Consider the following 19,411-nt stretch of genomic DNA (forward strand, 5'->3'; position numbering starts at 1 on the left):
TGATGGCCACAATGGTAGTGGAAGAGTGGAATACAGTTCTGTATATATTAAGCGTGCTGGAGCGGGCGGAGGTTCCTGAGATGGGAAGAGAAAGCAATGGAGGGGACGGCGAATCCTGCTAAACTAAACAAGTAGGCTTTAAAAAATAGGATTGGTAACACCAAGGTATTAAACCAGCAAGCTCAGGCTGTAAAATGAAATCATGTTTAGGCATGTATTAACATGTCTAAAAATACTTTTACCTGTTGACAAGGCACCGGAATACACCGTCTAGAAAAAGGGGGGCTTACACATAAACAGAGCGGAATGCAGGAATTCTTGCCCATCGCACAGCTTACGCAGATTCAATGCATGCAGATAAGATCGATCCCATTCAGCTGCTTAACAATCGGTTTTATTTCTTAATGAAACATGGCATGTCTGGTGTAATTTTACCAATAGTTTCAACATTGTATTATACCTATCAGTGTTTCGTATTATTGGGGCAATATTGGCGTAAGCAATAAGTGTACAACCAGGACTCCGCTTTGCAGGCTAAGTCATGCAAGCAGCCAGCTTGAGAGGATAATCATCTGAAAGCTACATAATAGAGCGAAGGCAAAAAGAGTGGACATTTTTTTGACTCCCATGGAAATTTTGACTTTTTGTCCTAGATCCTGCCAGCCCGAGAAGAAATCCAGCAAGCATCACTATGGTAGAGCCAACTGAGAAATCCCCCAAACCGCTGGCCATCGTGGGGCTGTCATTTCGACTCCCTCAGAATGCAATTAGCTCGGAAGCATTTTGGGAGATGATCATAGCGCGTCGCTGCGCCATGACAGAGTTTCCCAGGGATCGATTAAACATTGACGCCCACTACCGTCCAGAAATGGACAGGCTAGACAGCCTGTCGATACGCGGAGGTCATTTTCTGGAGGAGGATATCAGTCGTTTTGACGCCCCGTTTTTCTCCATAACGGCTGCAGAAGCCGAGGCCATGGAGCCTCCGCAGCGACTGATTCTCGAGACGGCTTTCCATGCGCTAGAAGATGCTGGGATCCCTTTACAGCACATCGCTAAGTCCAAGACGGCGGTATTCGCAGGCTCATCCGGCCATGACTGGCTCATATTACAGTCCAAGGATCCTCTGCGCCAGCACAAGTATAATATCACTGGGACAACTTCGAACATGCTAGCAAATCGTGTCAGTTGGTTTTTTAACCTCACGGGGCCTAGTGCCACCGTCGATACAGCTTGCTCCAGCAGCCTGATGGCTATTGATCTGACATGTCAATCAATCTGGAGTGGCCAGTCTACCATGGTAACAAGGACTTAGTTGAAATTTGTTTGAAGTTGCCATGCTGAGCAGTAACAGGGACTCGCGATGGGTAGCAACCTTTTATTAGCGGCCGAGTCGACATTGATGATGGATAATCTGGGCCTTCTGTCTAAGAACAATCGATGCCATAGCTTTGACCAGTGTGGCAACGGTTACTCTCGCGGCGAAGGTGTCGGTGTTCTAGTCATCAAGCCATTGGAAGATGCGGTGCGAGATGGAGACACTATCCGGGCTGTCATCCGAGCATCTGCATCGAATCAGGACGGGAAGACCCCAGGCATCACACAACCAAGCGCAGAGATGCAAGCAAGTTTGATCCGAGATACATACCGCCAAGCCTATCTCGATATGGGTATCACACGCTATTTTGAAGCGCACGGAACAGGTTAGAATATGCATCTCCATACTAAAACCAGAAGGGACTCTGACTTGGGCCAGGAACTGCAATCGGAGACCCGATTGAGATAAAGGCTATTGGCTCAGTTTTCCGCCAGCATCGTTCGCCGGCAGAGCCATTATACATGTAGGCTTTCTCGTCTGAGTAGTCTTATCAAGCTAACGTATATCTCAGAGGATCCGTAAAATCAAATATTGGGCATTTAGAGGGTGCTAGTGGTATTGCTGGTGTCATCAAAGTCATATTGGCTTTAGAGAAAGGCATAATCCCACCAAACAGTGAAAATCTGCAGCAACTCAATCCAAGGATTGACGACGAATTCTGGAATATCCAAGTAAGTGAGACAGTACACATTGCTCGAAATACCGCTAACCATCGAAGTTCCCCAAAGATGCTCTTACATGGCCCACAGATGGACTACGGCGAGCTTCTATCAGTTCGTTTGGATACGGAGGTTCCAACACGCATATCGTTTTGGATGATGCCTACCATTCCCTTCTTGGTAATCATTTAGACGGGAAACATAACACAACCCCACTGCTTTCTTCAGTTGTCCGCAGCAACAAGTCAGAAGTAAATGGCATTGCAGGCCCGAAGGAAAATGGAGTGAATGGAACAGCCCAGCTTGACGCACCTAAACTTCTTGTTTGGTCGGCAGCAGATGAAGGAGGCGTCTCTCGCCTTCAAAATACCTGGAATTCCTTTTTCTCGACATGGTCTGGGGAAAACAAAAAACCATTCCTCCATAATCTAGCATATACTCTGACCACTAGACGCACACACCTACCGTGGAGAACCTTTGCTGTCGCGCGTCCGTCAGATAATTTCAACTATGTGGGAGAGCGATTCAGCTCAGCCTGTCAGTCTCGCGAATCTCCCAACCTTGCTATGATATTTTCTGGTGTAAGCATGACCCCCTTCTAATTTTATATTGTTGTCATTGATATCATCTTAGCAAGGGGCGCAATGGTACGCCATGGGACGTGAGCTTCTCCACATGTATCCCACGTTTCTGCAGAGCATCGAAGAAGCGGGAGAATATCTCCGTAATTTGGGCTGCGAATGGAGTCCCTTGGGTGAGTAAAAGAATTCTCCCAAAATACTAAGAATATGGCATTGATTTGATGTAGAGGAGCTTCAGAAGCCCAAGGCCGAGTCAAATGTCGATCGGACCGAGTATAGTCAGATTTTGTGCACAATACTGCAGATAGCTTTGGTGGACCTTCTCCGTTCATTCAATATTGTACCCAAAGCAGTCCTTGGTCATTCATCTGGGGAAGTTACTGCAGCGTAAGTCCCATCCAGAGACATTATCCATCAAATAATCTGACAATTATTTTCAGGTACTGCGCCCGCGCCATATCCAGACGCTCGGCCTGGAAAGTATCATATTACCGAGGTAATATGAGCAGCCAACTGGAGAAATGCGCAAAGATGAATGGTTCCATGCTAGCAGTTGCACTTTCCGAGAAGGAAGTCATGCCTTATATCGAACTGGCTAGTGCTGAGTTTGAGGTCCCTCGGCTTACTATAGGGTGCATCAACAGCCCTAAAAGTGTGACGATCTCTGGAGAAGGTGTTCAGCTCGATGCACTGAAAGCCCGCCTTGACAAAGAAAACGTGTTTTGTCGCAGACTCAAAGTAAATTTGGCCTACCACTCGTCTCAAATGAAAGAGATTGCGTCCGAATACCTAGCCGCTCTAGGCGAGTTGGAAGGGACTAACTCGGCGTACCATACTCGGCCGCAAATGGTTTCTTCGATTACCGGTGACTGGATCGATCCAGATGAGCCGTGTCAGGCCTCTCACTGGGTGCGAAATATGATTTCTCCGGTGCGCTTCTCTGGTGGCCTGGCAACTCTCTGTGCCGCATCTTCAGATACTGAAAAGGTACTAGATGGCAGTCACCGGAGGAAGTACAAGATCGACCACATCCTGGAGATTGGTCCACACTCTGTCCTACAGGGTGCGTGCAAGGATGTACTGAAGCAAATGAACAGAAGTTCCTCCATCAAGTACTTGTCGTTGCTGGTCCGAAACATGTCGGCTGTCGATACAGCCTTCTCTGTTTTTGGTGACTTGTATGCTGCTGGGTACCCGATTAATCTCTCATTGTTGAACAAGGATGAACACACCGCCATGGCTCTCCCAAACTTGCCGAAATATCCCTTCAATCATGAAAAATCTTATTGGCACGAGAGCAGAATCAGCAAAGGCTACCGCTTGCGACAGTATGCTCGCAATGATCTTCTGGGGCTTCCAGAACCGGACCAAAACCCGCTGGAAGCGCAATGGAGAAACCTCATTCGGGTGTCAGAAATGCCGTGGGTTCAGGATCACAAGGTAAGCAATTCATTTTGAAAACAATGGATTGAAAATATGCTTATGAGAAAATAGATCAATGGAGCAATTCTCTACCCAGGTGCTGGAATGCTGGTCATGGCAATTGAGGCAGCTAAACAGCTATCTGACCAGGGAAGACCAATCTCTGGTTTCAATTTGCAGAATGTGGAGTTTCGCTCAGCAATTCGAGTTCCATCAGGCGCAGATGGAATCGAGACTAGCTTTCATCTGCGCCCGGCGAGGAATATGGAATCGAAGTCGTCGGCCAGATTTGACTTCCAGATATTTACTCTGGCAAATGAAACCTGGACGGAAAATTGCTCGGGTTCTATCCGGATTGTGTACAGTGACAAGGAAGAAGAGATAGACAAAGGTCTGTCTGTGGAACTTCAGGATTCTCAAAAGAACGCCTATGCAGCTGCTTTGGCAAAATGTAAGTCTAGTACGAGTGGTGAGAAGATCTATGAGATCTTGAACAAGTCAGGCTATGGCTACGGAGCAGCTTTTCAGTTGATCACCGACTTGGCTCTTGGAAAGCCCAGTGCTGAAGTCACAGCTACTGTCCGAAATTTCAGCTCCTCTTCGGGAGAAACCATTCATCCAACAACTTTGGATGCTATTCTTCAAACATCCATCTGGGCAGCAGTTCCTTCCAACGGAGAAGCTATTTCTACCGCCATCCCCACACACATCAACAATGTATGGGTTGATAGCCAAGCCATCGCGTCCCGTAATCTCAAGACATATGGCTCGGTTGCTGAAGTATCGCAATTTCTTGGGCCTGCTGCCAGCATTGTTGCACTCGATGATAACTTACAGAAGACGTTGGTCTCTATTGAAGGTCTTCATATGAATGTTGTCAGCTCATCGGAGACTACAGACACCACTCAGAAATCTGTTGATAGCCTGTGCCATCATATTGAGTGGAAGCCAGACTTGAAGCTCTTGAGTGATGTTGAAGTCATTGATTTGTGTATAACGGGATTCGTCAAAAAGGACGGACATGAAGCTCTCTGTAGCGAATTGGACTTCCTCATCGCAGCACGAATTGCGGAGACGCTCTCATATTTGTCACAGAAAGGAATCCAAGTCGCTGGATCAAATATAAAGAACTACCACAATTGGCTAATTGATCGCCAGAAGTTGCTGGAAGAAGGGCAGCTCGAAATTGAGATTGATGGATGGAGAAAGCTTCTAAATGATTCCGACTATGTCCAGGAAGTTCATAATCGAGCGATGGGGACTAAAAGAGGCTATCCATATGCCTACCTTGCTCAAAACCTGACAAAGGTCTTGACTGGTGAACTGAACATCTCGACCTTCTTGCAAACAGAGAATATACTGGATCAAGTGTATCACGAGCTCGTGAGTCATCGCTCTTCGCTACATGATTGATCATTTCTAATAAACCAGGTTACTCAATCTCCCGGTTTCCATGGATTGACCAAATATCTCGATCTCTTTTCACATCGTCATCCAAAGGCGAAGATCATGGAGATCGATGGAGGTGGTGGATCGGTGACAGATCTTATTGTCACTTCTCTTGAAGCCAATACAAACCAATCTCGTTGCAGAAGCCTCGAATATACTGATATCTCATCAGAAAATGTCGCAAAAGCTCAAGGAAGATTTTCTCCCGAGGTTGAGGGAATGGGTTTCAAAGTCATGGACATCAACCGTGATCCCGCAGATCAGGGGTTTGAATGCGGAAGTTATGATATGGTTGTCATCTCGATGGTATATGCTCATTTCCCCACTGTTTGCTTTTCTTGCTTATATTATTTTCCAGATTTTCAGCGAGGTCCGATCTGCCAAAAACAGACTTACGAATGCACGAAAGCTTTTGAAGCCGTAAGTCAATGGTTGCTGCTAGTACTCCAGGCTCTTATTGATCTTCTATTTAGGGATGGGAAGCTAGTTTTGTACGATGGGATCGCACCAGATGGTCGATTCGCATTCATGTTTGGCTTGCTTGAGCAGTGGTGGCAAGGTGAGTGAATTGCTCTATTCTCTTTAGTGAAACATATTGCTCATCAAAGAGCGCTTAGGCCAAGCACCATACTCCAAATTTGGGCGATGTATGGATCAGAGCGAATGGGATGCGCTTTTGAGACAAACTGGGTATTCCGGCCTTGATACAACGCTCTCGGATTCCAGCAACAAACCTTTACCCGACTGCAAAGTGATGATATCAACTGCCACCGAAAACAAACTTATATCTTCTGTTTCATCGATTGAGATCATATTCGATTCAGCACAGGCCGATCAATTGGTCCTGGCAAATCTCATTGCCAAGCAGTGCAGCCTATTTGGATGCGCCCCTGTCCGTATGGTCTCAATGACCGAGGCAAAGGGAGACCAGCCAACTGAAGAGATACTTAGAGTGTTTATTCTTGAGCTTGAGAACTTGGTTTGGTCGGATATTCAAAAAGATTTATATGAGCAACTGCAAGCCCTTCTCTCTTCAACCTTGCGTGCACTGTGGATCAACCAGGGAGGGGGTATCTTGCCAACAAAGCCACATTTCCGGCTTGTTGAGGGGTTGTTCCGCACATTGATGGAAGAAGATGGTCGAAAACAGCTGAATCTCCTTTCAATCGAGCCCGGAGATGATGTGAATGGAAAATCACAGCAAATTGCAAAATTAGTTCGATTGTTGAGCTCGGGAGTGGCTACGGAAGTGGATACCGAGTACATCGAGCAGGATGGCATTCTTCACATTCCTCGGGTTGTCACTCCAGTTCATCTCAACGAGACCATATCCCAAAAGGCGAGCACCAAAATACAGAGTGTACAGAGCTTCCACTGTCAGGAACCCCTCAAATTAGATCCCACCTCGCCTGGCCTGATCACTGGATTCAACTTCATTGAGGATACCTCTGCACATAAGCCACTGGAGGCCAGCGAGATTGAGATTGATGTTAAGTGCGCAGGAGTCAATTTCCGCGATGTCTTAATTGCAGTTGGACAGTTGAAGGCTAGCCACGTCGGGTCTGAATGCTCGGGTATTGTCCGCCGGATAGGTACCGCAGTTTCAAGATTTAGAGTTGGAGATTCAGTTGCCGCTCTTCATGAAGGCTGCTTCGCCACTTCAATCCGCGTTCAAGAAAATGGACCCGTGGTTAAGATTCCTGCTGGCGTATCTTTGGAGGAGGCAGCAGCGTTGCCTGTCAACTATGCCACTGCGTACGTCGCATTGCATAACGTGGCGAGGATTCAGCGCGGAGAGTCAGTATTGATTCACTCAGGAACTGGCGGTACAGGCCAAGCTGCGATTCAAATTGCGAAAAATGCCGGGGCTACTATATTTGCAACTGTCGGATCGTCACAAAAGAAGCAATTCCTGATAGATACCTATCAGATTCCCGAATCACACATCTTCTCCAGCCGAACAACTTTGTTTGCCCAGGCCATAAAGCACCAAACGGGAAACAAAGGCGTCGATGTAATTCTGAACTCACTCGCTGGAGAGAGTCTGCTAGCATCCTGGGAATGTATAGCACCTTACGGCAGATTCCTCGAAATTGGTAAGAGGGATATTCTGTCCAACCAAGGACTTCCGATGTCCCAGTTCCTTCGAAATGTCACGTACAGTGGCGTGGATCTCGCTGCTATGTCTGTTGAACGGCCGGAAGTGTGCTCGGCAGCTCTTGACAAGATATTCGCTCTCGTACAAGAAGGGAAATTGCACCCATCACAGCCTATTCATCAGTATGGCGTGGGCGATATCGAGAAAGGATTCCGAGTTTTACAAGGCGGCCAGCACCTGGGTAAAATGGTGCTTGAGATGCGTCCCGACGACCAGGTTACGGTAAGCTCCGGTTTTGAGACCTGCTTCTGAAATTTATATCTAACTTCACTTCAGACCATATTGCAAAATAAGCCGAGCTACTCATTGGATCCCAATGCCACATTCGTCGTTTGTGGAGGCTTGGGTGGATTAGGAAGTAATATCGTCCACTGGTTAGCGGATCGAGGCGCCCGTCACCTGCTACTCCTCTCGCGTTCTGGAGGTCAAGACAAAAAGAGTCGTGCTTTGATCGATAGTCTGAGAGTGCGAGACGTGCAGGTGATGGCACCAGCATGCGACGTGTCCGATGAAGTACCAGTGCAAAATGCCTTGCGGGAGTGTGCGTCCCAGATGCCCCCTATCAAAGGATGCATTCAAGCGGCCATGGTCTTGCGAGTAGGCTCTCCCCCTGGTCTGAAATTTTGATTTATAGCAGTGACTGACAGCCACAGGATGCGCTCTTCGAGAACATTTCACATCAATCATGGCACGAGTCCATTGCTCCCAAGGTCCAAGGTTCATGGAACCTGCATCAATATCTTCCACGTGGAATGGATTTCTTCATCATGCTATCTTCCATCTCTGGTATAGTCGGAACTACTGGGCAGGCCAATTACGCGGCTGGAAACACCTTCCAGGATGCTTTGGCTCGTCATCGTGTCGGGCTTGGCGAGAAAGCCACCGCTCTTGATCTAGGAGTGTTTGACTTTGCTGGTGCGGTAGCAGAGAATTCTCAGTTGCAAGAAATGTTAATCACGAACATGGGACTGGAACCGGTGACTGAACCCCAACTCCATGCTGTGTTGGACTATTATTGCGATCCTCAAGTCCGCCTGCAGAGCAACACAGATTGTCAAGTCACTGTGGGCCTGTCACCAAATGCCGCACAGGCACCATGGTTGAAGAAGCCGATGTTTCAGCATCTTGTGGCGCATGATCTCGGAAGTGCTCGCTATGGTACTGATTCAGTCGCTGCATCCCTTCAACAAGTCGGGTCTCTGGCCTGTGCCACGGCGGTGGTCACCGAAGCCATTGCACTGAAGCTCTCAAAGGCTCTATCGATTGCCGTGGCTGATTTTGACCCAAGCAAGCCACTGCATCAATATGGAGTGGATTCTCTAGTTGCCGTGGAGCTGCGTAGCTGGTTTGCCCGGGAATTGCAAGCTGAGATGGCTGTGTTTGATATTCTGGGAGGAGCAACCTTGACATCCGTGGCCCAGTTGGCCACAAGTAAGAGCAAATTGGGCAAGGAATCTTGGTCGTAGGCTCTTTGATCAATTCGAATGGAGTTGTCATTGTCTTAACTTGTACTTCGTGAAAATACCAAGTCCTGCACATCAAAGTCTCTATAGATCGGAACTAGAGGCGCGTTTTAAGACATAACGTATATCTGTCTAGTTTAGGACCCAGACCCAGTAAGATACCATTTTCGACTTTGAGGGTAGCTTATAATCGTCGATGAGTAGTAAAATCACCGAATGTGTTGAGCTCGTACACCGTAGAGGTAGATATACTGTACGGTGTTCCTCTGTGCTCTCCTGCCCACTTTGTGTGCTTCTCCGCAGTATGTCACGGGTCCACTTTCGGGACAAAAGCTACCGACGGGAACTCTGTCAACACGCAGGTGTCATCTCCTGCTGCCAATGTTATTGAGTCGCTATCCTTCACATAATTCGCAGTGAATGAGATCGAGAGACAAGGGGTATACCGCAAAGTCCCTGATCCCAAATCTGGTGCGGCCAATGACTAGGTTCGACTGCCCACTATCCATTTGACCCCGCGTCTCCCCCGAGCGGAACGGAGCGATCAACGTCACAGCTGGTTGCAAGTAGCTCCTGATCAAGTGAAAGCCTAAAACACGAACAAAAATGGCTACATTCATCGTGGACTCGCATGTTCACCTCTTTCCAGCTTCGCATCTCCCGACCCTCGCCTGGTACGAACCCAATAGCCCACTCGGATCGCAGCACAGCGTCGACGAATACCGACATGCGGCATCCTCCGCTCTCAAGCCAAGAGAAACTAACAACACGAAATTACTCCGGGGATTTATCTTTTTAGAGACCGATCGAATCTCATCCGTAGCAGATGGCCAGCCTGGTAGTCTGGGTTGGAGCCATGCGTTGGACGAGGTCTCACTCTTGACACGAATCGCTCTCGGTGAGCCAATTCCAGGCGAGGGACACAATGCTGTGGACCGAGATCTCTGTTTGGGCATTGTCCCGTGGGCACCGGTTCCTGGTGGCACCGAAACCCTACGGTCATACATGGCGAAGGTCAAGGAGCGAACCATGACGGAGGAGGTTTGGCGCAAAATTTGCGGAGTCCGATATCTAGTCCAAGACAAACCGGCAGGGGTGATGACTGAACCTGGGTTTATTGAAGGTCTACGCTGGCTTGGAGAACAGAATCTGGCATTTGACCTTGGGGTAGATGCCAGACAAGGTGGGCTGGGCCAATTACGCGAGGCTGTTGAGATGATGGACAAGCTGGGAAACGACAGTTCCGTCGTCATAATTATCAGTGAGTTTTGACCGACAAACCATGAACCCTGAATTTATGGATCACGCGCCTGACTTGATGCTGTTGAGATCATCTATGCAAGCCGAATCTCCGGCTTCCGCCCAGCGCAATCCCGACCCATGCCGAGTTCCTCGAGTGGAAGCATTTGGTTACACGAATGGCCCAGGCGAACAATAAGAGCTACATGAAGCTGTCCGGGGCATTTTCAGAGCTTCCTCCACTAACAGCAGACGTCGAGCCCGATGTTTCGGGCTTGGTCGATCGCCTCCAGCCCTGGACAGATGTAATATTTGATGTGTTTGGCGCCAATCGGGTCATGTTCGGGTCAGATTGGCCGGTATGCAATGTCGGTGGTGGCGGCAACAATGTCTCCTGGAATCGATGGAGGACTGTGGTTGAGGGTATTCTGGACCGGCGAGGACTGACAGCCGCACAGAAGCAAGGCATTTGGGGCCAAGTTGCTGTAAAGGCCTATGGAATTGACGGGATTGGCATTTGAGCTTGGCGTCTGGAACCGTCTAGACTTGAAATGGGCTCGGGCTAGCAATGACCCGAGATGCCCGGAGCCGACCGCGGCAGATTTTGAGCGCGTGTTGCCGATGCAAAACACTAAGAGCCCCCACGCCCCCAGAGAAGGTCTGGGAGAGCACAATCTTGTACGGATAATTCTTTGAGAAAATAAAGCGAGCATACGGAGGGACTGGCCCATCAGTATAAATTCTCCGGAGACTGCAGGGGAAATAGTGTTTCGTCAACGGATGTACCTGTGCGTGTCTGCCACGAGTGGAGAAACGCGGGGTGTTGCCCCGGTTTCTGCCTGAGGCTGCGTCGGTCCAATGACTCCGACCCCAAAGTCTTCATTCTCCTCTTTTTTCATCCTCGGCCATTAGTTGCCTGCGTTCATCGGACAATCGCCGCTTCTCTCGGCCCAGCCTTCCCGGAATTCAGCCCGTCTATCTACCGAGTGCACGTCATGGTCGATCCCCGATAAGATCAGTGGCCTATCTCGCTATAGCAAAATGCCGAACGCTGCTGCACCGCCTGTCCAGCTGCCCCCTCCCTCCAATCACCACCCCGAGGCTGAGAAGGAGCAGAGTCCGGGTGATTACTCGTCCGGGGTCGATTCAGATAATGATACTGGGGCCAATGGCTCCGGCAGCGCGCGCGCGCTGAAACGGAAAAGACCCCTCACTGTCTCGTACGTACATCGAGGCGACCATGCCATATTAGTGGTCGCGCATGCAAGGGATCTGTCGCTAATGCACTTGAAGCTGTGAATCATGCAAGCAACGGAAGGTCAAGTGCGGTATGTGCTCCCAGGCTGCTTTGGTTAAACGTGGTCTAATCTGAAACCGCGAATTAGATCGTGTCCAGCCCAGCTGCGGCTGGTGCACGCGGAACGGCCAATTATGTGAGTACAAGGAACGCAAGAAGCCCGGGTTGAGGGCTGGCTACGGAAAGGAATTGGAACAGCGGCTTGGTAAGCAAGTATTCAGCACATCTTGTTGGCCTGGAATCTCACTTGTTATTTTAGACAGGTTGGAGGAAGTCATCCAGGCGCAAGCTCGCCTCATTGAGATGCATATCCTCCAGAACCAATCATCAATGAACCATGATATTCACCATGCAGGGTCGCTCTCTTATAGCTCTCCCTCGGAGCCTTCTGCAATTCACGGCCCAAGTCCTCGTACTGCGCTTTATTACCATGATTCCGCTCCATCTGTGCCTTTGCCCTCTCGTCGCGCAGATGTATCGATAACCAGCCCTTCTGATACATCAGTTAAGAATCTTGTGCAGAACGACCTGCACACCAGAGGCTCAGTATCGGGAATGAGTTCGATGCCCCCAATTCCGAATGCGCAGACCAATGGTGACTACACTGGGAACGAATCTTCATTGAAGGTCCCGGTAAACCTATTCGCCAACCAGGAGCAGTCTTTCGCAGATCCAGACCTCGACCTACCTCCATACGATTTGCTTTACGCCTTGGTGGATCTGTACTTTGATCATATCAATTCTTGGTGCCCAATTCTTCATCGACGGTCAACGCTGGATACCTTTTTCGGCCCATCGCCTCTAGAAGAGGCAGATCGTATGGTCCTCTACGCCATTGTAGCGACAACTTTGCGATTTTCCTCCGATAGCAGACTCAATGGCCAAAATCGCAAGCGATATCATGACTCTTCCAAGCAGAAGGTGCTTCTTTATGGACTCGAAAACTCATCCGTCAAAGCGCTTCAGGCTCTTGTGATTCTAGCCCTTGATCTGGTTGGCTCCTCTAATGGACCGCCGGGGTGGAAGTTACTTGCTCTTATTACACGTTCAGTTGTCCAATTAGGGTTGGCCGTGGAGTCGAAATCCTCGCTGATCGCTCCTGTCTATCCATCTATCTACACTTTGCGGGCGGTCACTCTTTCTGAGCCCGATTCATGGATTGAAGATGAAAGTAGGCGACGACTATTTTGGATGGTATACCTGCTTGACCGTTATTCCACTCTTGCGACTGCATTTAACTTCGCCCTGGATGACAAGGACATTGACCGGAAGCTGCCTTGTAAAGATGAATTTTTTATGAAGAATCAGCCTGTCGAGACCCGAAGGTTTCACTATTCTGGAGCTCGCACTGACTATTTAAGTCATGCTGAGAATGTGGGGTCTTTTGGTCTTTACGTCGAGATTCTAGGGATTCTGTCCCGCATTCACTTATTTTTGAAACGGCCTGTCGATATCGGTTCTCTGTCCGATGTTGAGGAATGGCAAGCTACTTATCGCAAACTTGACAGCGAGTTGACTTCATGGGAATTTAATCTGCCAGCGGAGTATGCATATGAGAATTCGTCGCGTCTTTTTAATGGGAACAAGCAAGGTCGAACCTTGCACAGTGACTGGGTACAGCTTCATGCTACGTATCAAACGTGAGCCTCAATTGTCTCTACAACTATTCCGATTACCATTCACTAATATGTTTTCTCACAGAGCCGTCATTCGTCTACATTCATCTGCTGCTTATCCTACCACTCGGTCACCCATATTCACTCCTTCTTACAGTGCTAGCCAGAGATGTCTGCTAGCTGTCGACAACATTCTCTCAGTGACACGGTTCGTGGTCGAACATAACCTGCTTGACAAGCTTGGTCCGCCATTTGCATTCACCTTATGGGTCTCGGCACGACTACTGCTTGTTCATGGATCGACTATTGCCCACACAGTCAGTCCTGATATTCTCCTCTTTGTCGACACTCTTTCCCGTATGGGTCACCATTGGAAGGTCGCCGAGCGATACAGCAATATTTTGCAGCGTGTCCTTGATGAATATGGCGAATACCAACAATCCGCGGCCATCGATGGTGAACGCACTACACCATCCACCGTCAAGATCTTAGCCGATATGCGACGCTGTGCATTCGACTTAGACTTCCTCATTTCTCGTCAACCACGTGAATCGCCATCTACCATGAGTAATGGCGGAAATGACATGACTCGGCCTGCTGCATCTGCTATAACTCCCCGTAGCCTAGCACCAAATGAACTCGAGTACCTCGATGTCTTCGGTTTCTTCAATGTACCGCGTGTACCACCAGCCCGTGCCCCAGACCCTACGGCTGCTGTCGCGACGCACTTGGACATGCCGGACTCCGTTCATAACCCCATGTCCATCCACGGCTTAACGGGAGCTGGCCCCGTCGTTGACGGTAATTCTTCTGTCAACACGAACGAGTTCAATATCACCAATTACCTGATCCCTACTCCAGAGACAGATTGGCTCTTTCGCCCAGCCGGGTGAGACCATTGAGTGAAATCATGTATATGAAACTATTTACGACGCTTCGACTGCAAGCTTGCTACTTCGTAGGCTCGTTTCCACTCCCGGGTGATCGATCACTTTGTCTAACCGCCACGAACTACTCTCCCAGCGCGGTACAAATGAATCGAGGATTCCAAATCAAGGTTCCTTCTCTCATCAACCTTCATTGCCTAGGAGATGGAACCTCTCTCATCTCGTCATTTGACGAACCGCTTCGCCTTTCTTGGCAAGCTTCGGGGGCACACCCCTCGTGCATATGTATACGGATCTGTACAGTCTTAAGTTTTTTCTGCTTCGAATTTTTCTTGACCATGATATATTATTGATAATTCCTTTTTAATATGTTATACCCCTGTATTTACATATAGCCGTGTATGACTGAGGACAAGTAACAGGAATTTAGGCATAGGTTTGGCTAATGTTGGCCATTCCTTGCGTATACTTGAGGGTTTCTACGTATTTCTGCTTTCACCCGTCGAGTCTATTTTTGTAAGGTGTAAGCATTCTGGAGGCACGAAATGCTCATTTTTTATGTATTGTTTTCTGTTTTGATTGTACCCAGTTCTAAATACAGGGTCATGATCATGGCGGTCATTGTTGACCAGATAAGAAATATCACAAGGAACAAATGGAAATCGTAACAATGGCGCTAATTTAAAGGATGCAGCCTCAACTCCAGAAATGCGAACAGCGGTGGTGTACATGATAAAAATGCGCCTGTGGATGGACATCAGTAATGCGGATTAGGCAAATAATAGGCGAGCAGTGTGGCCTCTGTACAAGCCAGTGATAGTACAGAGGAATCATGACGAGTTAAGTATGATTACAGTCCTTCACCACGGAGAAGCCGTCTTAGGATACCCTCGCCAGGGCCAACAAGCTGACCCTCAATCTCAGACTGGGAAACAAAACACACAAGGCCTTGTTCATCCATGCCTTTGTGAGGCGTTGAGATCACGTTTCCGGACTTGGAGGGTGTGCGACGGACATCGGAGCCGCCAGCAACAGTTCCACCACGACCGCGGCCTTGATATTCACCGACAAGGCCCATGGTTTCCAGATTGCCAAGAACATCTTTGAATTCCGTGGAAGTCAATGGGTGAAGGATGTTGTCATTTCGGCAGAGCGTGCAATAGGTATCAAATGCTTGTTTGACGGTAGGAGCGGAAGATCGCGACTTGGAAGGCGTAGAGGGGATGTCAAACTCGCGGCGCTTGCGCTCGAGAGCGATCAGAGAGCATATGGCAGCCTTCTGCTGAAGGTTCAAGCCTTTCAGCCTTTGAATAGTGCCCTGTCCGAAGGCTGAAGTCGTAATACGAGCGATATGCGCAATACTCGCACGAGGCGCCGTGATAACAGTGTAGCTTGAAATTGTGGTTGGTCGAGAGCCTGGAGCTCCCTTGGTATTGGAAGACAAGTTCTTGTTTTCTGCAAGTACTGATGCATTCCCACTATCGGCAGCTTGTTTTTCGAGCCTTTGCTGAGTCTCTTGCTCGATGGTATCAATTGCACGCTTTATCAGTTCGAATGCTTTGCGAAGGTCGCCTGTTTGCGAAGCAACCTTCTTTGCACAAAGTTGAATGGCGGCTGGTTGCAAGAACGGAACAAACTTGGGATCGGAATCCATGTCGCTTGGAACCAGAGAGCGAAGACGGTTCGTAATGACATTTGCAATCGAGGCCGCGTTGTACGGCAAGAACGGGAGCAGAGTTGGCTTCAGGTTCTTCGCCTTCAGTTGGGGCAGAGACCGATCTGTCAGGTCGAGAGCATTGGCAATGCCGATCAAAATAAGACTCGATTTGTTCGACAACGACCATTCAAACAGTGATTGAAGGACACCAGAATCACCCATGAGCAAGTGATCCATTTCGTCCAAAGAGACTAGGAATAAGCCATTTGCTTTGGATGGGAGAAACATGGCTTTCAGTCGATCACCTTCGCTCTTTTTGAATACTTCCGAGTCTTCACCAAAATCCTGGATGAGTTTGCTGTAGACATCGCGAGCATTTCGCATACTCACGCAGTTGACATGGGAGACCTTGACATTAAAGAGATCGATGTCTTGACACACTTCATTGACCATGGCGCTTTTGCCAGTACCAGGAGGCCCACTGATGTAAAGACATCCGCCCCTTCGTGATTCCACACAATCCTTGATAAACGAGGCTACTTTCTCACGCTCCGAGTCTCGGCCAACCAATCTTCCAGAATTGACACCTCGAGCAAACAGCTGCCTCGCTTGTGAGTAGATAGATTGTGTGGTCGTCGGGGTCGCGCTTTGCCGGGGTGTCGGAAGAACATCGGTCTGCCGAGGAGTACGAGGAGTGGTCGACTTTGCTCCAACTTGTACTCGATGGCGAGGTGTGACTGGTGAATGTTGCAATGCATCTCGAAAGCGAGACTTCTGGGGTGTCTTGAACTCAGCCGGAGCAGACGGAGCTTCCTCTGTGAAAATGATCTTATTAGCCTTGATCCTAATCTCCTGATCCTTAGAATCCTTCCTCGCTTACCCTCCACTAGCTTCGAGGATCGGAAATGCAGGTTGATCTTGGTTGGAGACGCACCCTTGTCCTCACGAAGTGAATGCTTAGAAAGCGCTTTATCTGTCGCAACCTTGTTGCTATCGCCATTCTCCTGGTCGAGAGGCTGGTCTGCGATCTTCGCACGAGACCGGGTTCTAGGAATTGACTTGGGAACAACAGCCTCGCGGCTGGCTCGAGGCGCGACCGTCCGCCGCTTGCTTGCAGTGCGGACTGGCAAGGCTGGGAATGAGGCTGGTTAGCTTTAATTCGTACGGAAGGAAAGAAGACAGGAAGGACACACATTCCCCGTCTGGAGCACCACGAGTGCGCTTTCCCAGAATAGTGACAGTCATGATGGACTTTCACCTGAGAACAACCAACGCGCAGGAGCTGAGGTGGAAGTTGCTTTCCTGGAGACGCGGCGTTCCAGATTCCCGGCGAAATCGGCCGGCGCGTAACGCGACGCGTCGCATTCCACAAGTAGTAAGATAAGCTCCGGTAGCCGGTTCGTGCCAAAGACGCAGGGCTGCATCTTTGGATGTTACAACCCACCGTACTTGGATTTGCGTCACTGATGGCAGATGACCGTCCTATGCACCTGCTGAGGCGTGGAAGAAGCTTCTGGGCACTCTTTTGTCTCTCCTTGATGCTCTCACCCTCTCTGCTTTTCCAACCACCTGCGCGGGGCATTCGATCTGTTGCTGATCCTCGGTTTGCAGTTGTTTGCATCTCCGGTTGCATAGGTCCCCACACACACATCTAGTTCACCAAGGTGATTGCAAATTAGACTTCACGGCATATCCTTCTCTGCTTATTATTACCTACAATCGAAACGTCTACGACGTTTGTTTCCTTTCCCTCGTCTTCAATACACTTTGTGCCCACCATGGAAAGCGAACGGGTGGCTCAGTTTAGCGAAGTCACCGGCGCGGCGCCTGAGCTGGCGACACAGTACCTGCAGCTGGCTGATTTCGACATCGAGCAGGCCATGCTACTCTATTTCGAAAATGGAGGCGCACCGTTGACTGAAGAGCCATCTCATCCCACTCGCCAGGTCGGCTTTGAAGATGAGTCCGGGGTAGTTCACATCGACTCCGACACCGACGATGATGCTGGGTCTCGCGCCCAAACGTCCGGACAAGCCGCGGGAGGGATCTTTGAGGATGATGCTGCGATGGCACGCCGCCTCCAGGAAGAGATGTATCAGGGTGGTGACCATGATGATGGAGTGCGAGCGCCTATGGCGCGCACAACTGAGACGTTGGTGGGGCCGGAGCCTGATTTCGACAACGATGATATGCATGCCAACATTCTCAGCCAGTTGCGTGGCCATGGTGGTCAGGGTTGGTATTTCGCGGGATACATATTCTAGCCTGATCATATTAGACTAACATCGCTGCGCCTAGGCCGAGCCGGTATTTTCAACCAAAGATCATCTGCATCAATATGGGCAGGCGATTCGGAAGCGACCCATCAGGAACGACTCTCAAGAGCCACGGGTGGAGCGTCAGATGCATCATCGAAATCGAATATGCTTGCTGAAATGTACCGCCCTCCGTTCGAAATCATGTCGCGAGTGCCTTGGGATGTTGCCCGACAAGATGGACGTGACAATGAAAAGTGGCTGCTGGTCAACATTCAAGACTCTTCAGTCTTCGACTGTCAGGTCTTGAATCGAGACCTGTGGAAAGATAAGAGTGTGCAGGAAACCGTGAAGGAACACTTTGTCTTCCTGCAATTCTCTAAAGATGACCCCAAAGCCGCGCCATACCTTCAATACTACTTCCAAGCAAGTGATGTATCCGACAACTACCCGCATATTGCCATCGTTGATCCCCGTACTGGTGAACAAATGAAAGTCTGGTCAGGTCCCCCAGTGGTGAAGCCTGCAGAGTTTCTCATGCAGCTGCATGAGTTCTTGGATCGGTACAGCTTGAATCATAACGTGCGCAACCCTGTTGCAAAGCGGAAGTTGGATAAGAAGGAGAAGAGTATTGATGCCATGACTGAGGAAGAGATGATGGAAATGGCGATGAGAAATAGTCTCGGGGAGGATATGGCTCAAGGACAGAAACTAGAAGACCCTGACGATCTGACCCGCAGCACAGGCGATGTCAAGGGTAAAGGTCGGGCAATCGAAGAAGAAGAAAAAGAAGAAGAAGACATTATGACAGATGCAGAGCATGCAGAAGAAGGAACGGGCCAAATTTCTGCCTTTGCCTCGATTTCAAGCAACCAAGCACATGTTGAACCCGAGGCAGACCCAGCTACGACCACGCGCATCCAGTTCCGTCATCCGTCTGGCCGAGTTATTCGACGGTTTGCGCTGTCCGATCCCGTTCAAAGAATCTATGAATGGCTGAAAGCTGATCCTCCACTGGCGGACAAGGCTGGGGTGGAGTTCGAGCTAAATGCCATGGGGCGCAATTTAATAGACAACGTTGCTACAAGCATCGAAGATGCGGGCCTCAAAAATGGCACCGTCATGATCGGATACTTGGAAGACTAAAGGTCTATCTGAGTTCCAGTCATGCTACTACAAATTATTTCCGAGCCAAAATTTACTGGCCAGAAGGGGGCCTTCATGCGTGGCTCCTCCGGCTATGCAAGGCCCCGCAGCACATGAGATTTCCTGGATACAATGATAATAATGCAAATGAATTGATTATTAGACTTCCCAGACTCATAAAAGCTTTTCTAATGTGATAAACTG

General features: G+C 49.2%; 5 protein-coding genes across 5 annotated transcripts; 4 read left to right on the forward strand and 1 right to left on the reverse strand.

Annotated features, from left to right (window-relative positions):
- Positions 1-691: 691 nt before the first annotated feature.
- Positions 692-9,113, forward strand: N7462_006216 (type I polyketide synthase; the record flags this gene model as incomplete). Its single annotated transcript, XM_057077934.1, has 15 exons — positions 692-1,300; positions 1,355-1,703; positions 1,757-1,841; positions 1,890-2,049; positions 2,097-2,618; positions 2,671-2,791; positions 2,846-3,005; positions 3,059-4,058; positions 4,113-5,423; positions 5,472-5,795; positions 5,848-5,909; positions 5,963-6,048; positions 6,107-7,869; positions 7,924-8,244; positions 8,301-9,113. 15 exons carry the CDS (start codon positions 692-694, stop codon positions 9,111-9,113), a joined length of 7,686 nt encoding a protein of 2,561 aa, XP_056933514.1.
- Positions 9,114-9,716: 603 nt separating this feature from the next.
- On the forward strand, positions 9,717-10,870 carry N7462_006217 (uncharacterized protein; the record flags this gene model as incomplete). Its single annotated transcript, XM_057077935.1, has 2 exons — positions 9,717-10,371; positions 10,440-10,870. The coding sequence occupies 2 exons, from the start codon at positions 9,717-9,719 to the stop codon at positions 10,868-10,870; spliced, it is 1,086 nt and encodes a 361-aa protein (XP_056933515.1).
- Positions 10,871-11,390: 520 nt separating this feature from the next.
- On the forward strand, positions 11,391-14,155 carry N7462_006218 (putative C6 transcription factor; the record flags this gene model as incomplete). Its single annotated transcript, XM_057077936.1, has 5 exons — positions 11,391-11,569; positions 11,643-11,677; positions 11,735-11,851; positions 11,906-13,286; positions 13,348-14,155. 5 exons carry the CDS (start codon positions 11,391-11,393, stop codon positions 14,153-14,155), a joined length of 2,520 nt encoding a protein of 839 aa, XP_056933516.1.
- An 844-nt stretch (positions 14,156-14,999) lies between these two features.
- N7462_006219 (AAA family ATPase CDC6) lies at positions 15,000-17,051 on the reverse strand (the record flags this gene model as incomplete). Its single annotated transcript, XM_057077937.1, has 3 exons — positions 15,000-16,621; positions 16,687-16,938; positions 17,000-17,051. 3 exons carry the CDS (start codon positions 17,049-17,051, stop codon positions 15,000-15,002), a joined length of 1,926 nt encoding a protein of 641 aa, XP_056933517.1.
- Positions 17,052-17,584: 533 nt separating this feature from the next.
- Positions 17,585-19,207, forward strand: N7462_006220 (DNA-protein crosslink repair co-factor UBX5; the record flags this gene model as incomplete). Its single annotated transcript, XM_057077938.1, has 2 exons — positions 17,585-18,041; positions 18,105-19,207. 2 exons carry the CDS (start codon positions 17,585-17,587, stop codon positions 19,205-19,207), a joined length of 1,560 nt encoding a protein of 519 aa, XP_056933518.1.
- Positions 19,208-19,411: the final 204 nt, after the last annotated feature.

The sequence above is a fragment of the Penicillium macrosclerotiorum genome (genome assembly GCF_028827735.1).
Source record: "Penicillium macrosclerotiorum strain IBT 26536 chromosome Unknown utg000006l_segment0_segment0, whole genome shotgun sequence".
In the NCBI taxonomy this organism is placed as follows: Eukaryota; Fungi; Ascomycota; class Eurotiomycetes; order Eurotiales; family Aspergillaceae; genus Penicillium; species Penicillium macrosclerotiorum.